At 54.3% G+C, this 6,756-nt stretch overlaps 1 protein-coding gene across 1 annotated transcript; it reads right to left on the bottom strand.

Moving 5' to 3' along the window:
• Positions 1–1,940: 1,940 nt before the first annotated feature.
• APLNR (apelin receptor) lies at positions 1,941–5,659 on the bottom strand. Its single transcript, XM_021082015.1, has one exon. The coding sequence runs from the start codon at positions 5,355–5,357 to the stop codon at positions 4,206–4,208; it is 1,152 nt and encodes a 383-aa protein (XP_020937674.1). The 5' UTR covers positions 5,358–5,659; the 3' UTR covers positions 1,941–4,205.
• Positions 5,660–6,756: the final 1,097 nt, after the last annotated feature.

The raw sequence follows: 6,756 nt of genomic DNA, 5'->3' as shown, positions 1-6,756 counted from the left end.
GCAACCTTACAATTTTGGATGACCTTCCTCCAGGCTCCCGGGAGAGCTGGTGAGGTTCTGCTATAGAGTCTGCAAAAATTTTTTAAATAGAAAAAAGAAATGGCTCCAATAGCTTGTCGTTAGAGTTGTAAATTCCTGCAGGTTCTCCCTGTGCGTTTCAGAGGAGAGAACATCAGCCCAGATACCCAGTCCTGCAGCTCCCTCCTAGATTCCCAATCCCCACCCCCACCCCCGCCTCCCTGTCTCTTGGTAGCTCCTTCTCTCCTTCCTGATTATCTCTCTGTTCTCTTTTGCTTTCTCCATTCCTCTCTCTCTTCTCTCTGAATCTTTTTTCTGCTGTTGCTCTCTCATTTTCTGTCTCTCTGACTCTCTTTGTCTCTCCCTCTTTTTCTACTGTCTCTCTCTCTTCCCTTTCTCTCTCTCTTCTCTCTGTCCCTGTCTGTCTCTTTTTTTCTGCTGTCTCTGTCTCTCTCTTCCCTCTCTGTCTCTCTTGTCTTTCTGTGTCTCTTTCTTTCTCTGCCTCTCTTTGTCTCTCTTTCTCTCTTTTTCTGCAATCTCTGTCTCTCTCTCTGTCTCTATCTTTCTGTCCCTGTCTTCTGCTGTCTCTGTTTCTCTGTCTCTCTGCTCTGTCTCTGTCTCTCTCACTGTCTCTCTCTCTCTCTCTCTCATGAGTTTTCCACCCTTCCTCTCCCTGCTCCAGTCCCCCCTTCACTGAGCGCTCTCCAGGTGCACCAGGCGCCTCATAGACGAGACCTCATGTTCCTTTTCAACAACCTGGCACTGCCTCACTTGGACATTGGGAGAAACGGTGGTCAAGAGTGTGGCTTTGGAGTTGGACAGACTCAGCTGGTTCCACGTTCTTCCATGTACTAGGTGTGCAAACTTGGTCCAAGTACTCACTAACCTCTCTAAGCCTCTGCTTCCTTATCAGTAAAATGAAATGCAAATGCCCCTCTCTGAGGGCTGCAGGAGTTCAGTGAAAATGCTTAGCGCCACGGCGAGACTGTGTCATCTCTTCCACTATAGCGGCTGCTTTGAGGTCATCTGCAAGCGCTATTAGTATCTGGAAGTCCTTGGGGAAGATGGTGACCACTCTGGACTGACTATGTCCCCTGGATCATTGCAGCCCCTTCCTCCCCCAAACCAGTGACCACCAGAGCCTGGCTTCCTTTGGCTCCGACTCTCCAGGTTTGAGCCCACTTTAATGTGGGCAGAATCTGTCTGGATGGACACATCCCATCCCCACATCAGGCTGCCCCCAGAAATCATCTGAGGATGATTAATAACTGTGAACATCTGGGGTGATTTCAGCAGATTCTGACTCCAAAAATCCAGGGTGACACCCAAGAATGGGTATCGATACCCACACAGATTGATTCTGATTGGAAGACAGGTCTTTGAATGTCTGGTGTAAACTGAATGGATGCTCATGTGACACTGAATGAATCAATCAATCAATCAATAGCAGATGATAATGAACAAAGGGACAAATAAATGAAGGAGTTATAATAGCAGATGATAAATGAATAAAATGATTGATTGATTGATTATTTAATTAATGAGTCATAGGTCTACCTCTGCCGGTAGAAATGTTGGTATTCCGCTCCCGCGCCCCCAGACCTATGCTCTGCACTCCAACACATGTGCCCACTAGTTCCACGGCTTTTCAAGGACAAAAGCTTAGCTGCTCCCCTGTCCCTTTGTTTCCTTTGTTCTCCCTGAACTCACTCCCATCCTCTCCCTTCTCTGCTATTTCCTCCATCTTCTTGCTGCCTCCCCAGCTTCATTTCCAGTTTCCTGCTCGGCTCCTTTGAGCTCCCTCTTCTTCCTGCTGCTCCCCTACAGCCCGCTCCCCCCACCTCCCACTGTAACATTGGCACACTGGGGGCCTCTTTCTCCTTCTAAGACACTTGTGTGAGAAAAAGCTTTGGACACAATAGTTACACACGCGCACACACACACAAAGATTTATTTGATGAACCTCAGTGACTAACAGGGTTACAAAATAGCACAGACATTCCAAAGAAGGGGCAAGCTGCAGCCTCCTCCACCGTCAGTCCAGGACCACCGAAGGGCCTCAGAGCCCTCTTCCCTTCTGGAAGCTTCCTCCAGCATTGACTGGATACGTTGGGGACAGCCCCAGGCAGAGAAAGTGAGTCTGTGGAAGATTCTGGCTTGAGATGGGAAGGATAAGCTGAGAGAAGCCCCTTCTCTTCCCCCCCCTCCCTCTGCTTCCAGAGCTGGCTCCATCCCAGCCATGGTCAAGACGCTCACTGACATCAAGCTGGGCTCTTCCTGCCTCTGTGGGCTCATGTCTTGCCCTTCAGGTCCAGGGTCCTCCAAGAACAAAACCCGGAATATACACACCCCACCCTCAGCACACAAAGGCCCCGCCATCAGCTTCATCCTCAAGGCTTCTCTGGTGGCATGGCTGTCATGCCATCAGCCCTGCCACGGTAGCTCCGGTCCCCTGTCCCCAGCCCCCCAGGCCAGCAGGAGAAGCCAAGGAATCCAGTCCTGGTGGAAAGTGAGAAAAGACCCACCCAGTGCTTTTCATCCCGTGGCAAGCAGGTGCCCTCCCCACCTCAGGGAGAAAGCCACTGACCCTGGAAAAAGAAAGAATGATGAGGGAAAAGCTTATAAAATCAAAGCAAGCTTGGTAGGTGTGGGAAAGGGGCCAAGGGAAACTCTTCACTTGCCTCCCATTTCCCTCGTGGAACTTGAGATGGCAGAGGGACCCCCCCACCACCCAGCTTTGGGCATGAGCTGCTTTGGGGAGTGCTCTCCCTGCAGAAAGCCTGGGTACCAACATAGACGTCTCTTTTACAGCACGGACCAGCCGTCAGAGCCCCCAAATCCAGTGGGGGGTGGATGCAGAAGGTCCCTTCTTCCCTCAAGGATACGGTGTGAAGGGCAGAGATGAGTGGGGGAGGGGTGTTCATCCAAGTGACAGGTGACACAGGCACACGGCCCTCCACGTTATGCTCATGCACACCAACACATACATACACACACAAAGCAAGTCCCCACCCCCACCAAAGTGACTTGGCACCAACTCACATCAGTGCCCAAGGAAAATGTCCTGGCGATGTCGGGATGCAGTAGAGGGACAGGGAGAGACCTGCAGGTCCCGGTTCTGGAGGAAAGTGGAGGAATGAGGATTTGGGGAGGGAACCCAAGCAGCATGGAGACTAAATACAGACACCTCTCTTTCTCCCTCTTCCCTTCCCCACTCCCCAATGGTACAATGAAACCCAAGAGCCTGCTGCTTCATCAAACCCACTGCTTTCCAGTCCCCCCCACACAGAGGAGAGAGGGTGAATGAAAGGCTCTGAGGAAATTGGTAGAAAGCATATCTAGTTGGCCTCAGGCAGCGGCTGCAGGAAGGGAGTCCCCCTTCTGCGGACCACTGCACCTCCCATGCCCGAAATGACAGCAAACCGGTCCAGTTTGGAGGGAAGCCCCGGAGCTCCCAGCTGCAGAGACTTTGGAGCAGTAACTTTGCAGGGCTGCAGAGGATCAGAGCGGTAACTTTGCAGACACCCAGCCTACTTCCCTCTAGGGGCCCTCAGGGAACAGGATAAAGAGCTCGAACTGGGGCCCTGTTTGCAAGCTTCAGGATTCTTAACCCTTAGGAGCCCTTCAGAACAAGGAGGTAAAAGGGGGAAGGAGGGATTGAGGGAGAGGGACGAATTCTGAGGGAGGGGGTGGGAGGCAGAAGGTAAAGATTCAGAGTAAAAATTGTGGGGGGGTGGGGGGGGAAGTGGCGGGAATAGAAGGAGAGTGAGGGGCAAGAACACCAAAAGGAAATGGGAGGGAAAAAAGAACTGGAGAGCAGAGAAAAAGAATGAATTTCATGGGGGAAATGAATTTTTATTGAGCCAAGATGCATCCATCATTTCATTTTCTCCGTTTTATACAAATGGAGAAACTGAGGCTCAGGGAGGTTAAGAGACCGGTGCAAGGTCCACCTCACTGATACTGAGTGGCCAAGCCTGGGTCTGCAGGGCTCAATTCCTTGCCACTAAACCACAAACCTCTTAACCAGAATCAAGGGGGAGAAAGGACCATACGGAGGGCGGGGGGTTGGGTAGTGATGGAGTCAAGTGCAAGAGAGAAGGTCTCCTGAGGACCCGACCTTCAGAGGGCAAGGGCCAAGGCGGGGGGGTGGAGCAGGGGACCCCAGCCTCCAGGGATCCCTGGCCCTAGTCAACCACGAGCGTCTCTTGGCTGTAGGGGATGGATTTCTCCTGCGTCTGCTCTCCGCCCTTCCCCAGGCCAGGGCCAGGCCCCTGGCTGTGGCCGGAGCTGTAGCTGGCTGACTTCTCCCCACTGCTGCTGGTGGAGGCGCTCCCGCACTGGCTCTGGCCCCAGCAGAGCACTGAGGTGCAGGCCTGGCGGAAGCGGGGGTCGAAGAAAGCATAGAGGAAGGGGTTGAGGCAGCTGTTGACGTAGCTGATGCAGGTGCAGTAGGGGAAGACGTTCATGAGGAAGATGTCGAAGTCGCAGGGCCAGTGCAGCAGGCTGCCCAGCATGTAGAGCGTCTTCACCAGGTGGTAGGGCATCCAGCACAGGGCGAAGGTCACCACCAGCACCACGATGATGCTGAGCAGGCGGCGCCGCTTCCGCAAGCCCTCGATGCGCTCCTTGCGGAAGTGGCCGGCGATGGTCTGGGCGATGAAGAAGTAGCAGGTCAGCATGACGGTGAAGGGCACCACGAAGCCCACGGCGGTGGACGAGACCCCCAGGCCCACCTCCCAGGCCCACTCGGAGTTGGGGGCGGCCACCATGGAGTAGTCCATGTAGCATTGCACCTTGGTGCCGTTCTCGGCGTGCAGGATGGCACCGGTGGTGCGGAACACCATGACCGGCATGGCCAGGAGGGCGGCCAGCACCCACAGGACCGCCGTGGCCACGGCCCCGCTGACCCGCAGCCGCAGCCGAGCGTTGGCCACCGGCCTCACGATGGCCAGGTAGCGGTCGAAGCTGAGGCCGGTGAGGCAGAAGACGCTGGCGTACATGTTGACGAAGATGAGATAGCTGCTGAGCTTGCAGGCGAAGGCGCCGAAGGGCCAGTCGTAGTCCCGGTACGTGTAAGTGGCCCACAGCGGCAGGGTCACCACGAACGTCAGGTCGGCCACCGCCAGGCTGGCGATGAAGATGTCAGCGGAGCGCCTCTTCTCACGGCTGCTTCGAAACACGGTCCAGAGCACCAGGCCGTTGCCCGTGGTGCCCAGCAGGAAAACCAGCATGTAGATGGCAGGGATGAGGGCCCCCGAGGACTTCCAGTCTGTGTACTCACACTCAGACTGGTTGTCCACCCCATAGTAGTTGTCGAAATCGCCGCCTTCCTCCATGCCTGGGAGCAGAGAGAGGACAGGGCAGGGGGTCCCGGGGTACCAGCTCCGTGGCTGTCACCCGCTCAGCAAGCACCCTGAGCCTCTGGCTGGAGCCTCTCAGCGCAGGCGAGGAGGGCTGAAGGTGTCCGGAGCCTTTTCCGGCAGCAGGAGGAGCTGCCTCTGAAGCCCCAGGACCCAGGAGGACGCCTGACTCCCCCAGGCTTCCCTCCACCGCCTCCTGCCCTGCCCCAGCCTCAGCTCAGGCACTTCCTCGCCCTCCTGTGTCTCTGTCTCCTCCTTGGCTTGTCCCTCCCTCCTCCCACCTCCAGACCAACCCCTCACTTGTGAGTCTTAAGATCTTGAAGTTACAGCCCACTTTTTTTTTTTTTTTTTTTTTTTTTTTTTCCCTTCTTGTCACTGGGCAAGTGGACCAAATTGACCCCTGCCGTGCTGGGCAGAATGTTATCTGTGCTTCGCAGCCTGCTCTCCTCAGGGCCCAGCCCCTCTCCCTCTGGTCTCCTCCGGTGTTCCTCGGTCCTGTCCTTTGCATCCTCCGGTTGTCACCCTCTCCCAGCCAGTCTAAATGGGACAAATTATGCAGATTGAAATCCAGCTGGAGCCGGAGCCAGGGAGGGTAGGGGGTGTGAGATTTCGCAGGATGGTCTGAGCATCTGGCAAGCCCTCCAGGCAGGCCAGTCTGTCCTCCACACACCAGCTCCCACTCTCCCAGCCCCCACCCAGTCCAGGCTTCACTGTGTCCCTCCCCCCACATCATCCTTCTTTACACCTCGGCTCTGACTCTCTGGATTTCTGTGGTTCACAGACCTGGTTATAGAGGAATTTCTCTAGAATTCATAAGTAGAGTGCAGTTTGCAGATGGCATAGGACGTTTTAGAGGATCGAAGACAGTCACAGAAGAAAGAAACCCCAGCTTAAAGGATCTCTAATCAAGTCATTAATCTAGGGAGAAACTGAGGCCAAGCAGGTAAACATCTTCCCTATGTTGCAAGGTAAATTTTGTTTGGGTTTTGCTGTTTGCCTTTCTTCTTCTCCAGGCACCTAAGCTGGTGCCTGGCATGTGGTGAGTGATCACTAAATGGTTGTTGAGTGGATGAGTAAGTAGGTGGGTGAGTTAGGGAGTGAATGAAAGGAGGAGTTCATATATAGGAGAACGGGTTATGAATTACTATGCAGTGAGAACACATGTACATTTGAGTCCTCAAGTCTTTACTGCCCTACATGGATCAGGCAGTTTCTATAAGACCATGTGGGGGTCAGGAAGTTATAACTGAAGGGGGAGGCAGAAAAAAGAGGCCACTGAGCAGATGCCCTGGGCAAAGTCCCGGAGAAACTGACTTGACCCTGTCTCTTCACCTCTCCCAGGGCCTCTGGGCAAGAAGAAGGCGGCTATGCACAA

This window comes from Sus scrofa, unplaced genomic scaffold (genome assembly GCF_000003025.6).
Source record: "Sus scrofa isolate TJ Tabasco breed Duroc unplaced genomic scaffold, Sscrofa11.1 Contig414, whole genome shotgun sequence".
Classification (NCBI taxonomy): Eukaryota; Metazoa; Chordata; class Mammalia; order Artiodactyla; family Suidae; genus Sus; species Sus scrofa.
Note: the sequence above shows the minus strand (reverse complement) of the source record. Positions and strands in the feature narration are given on the sequence as shown.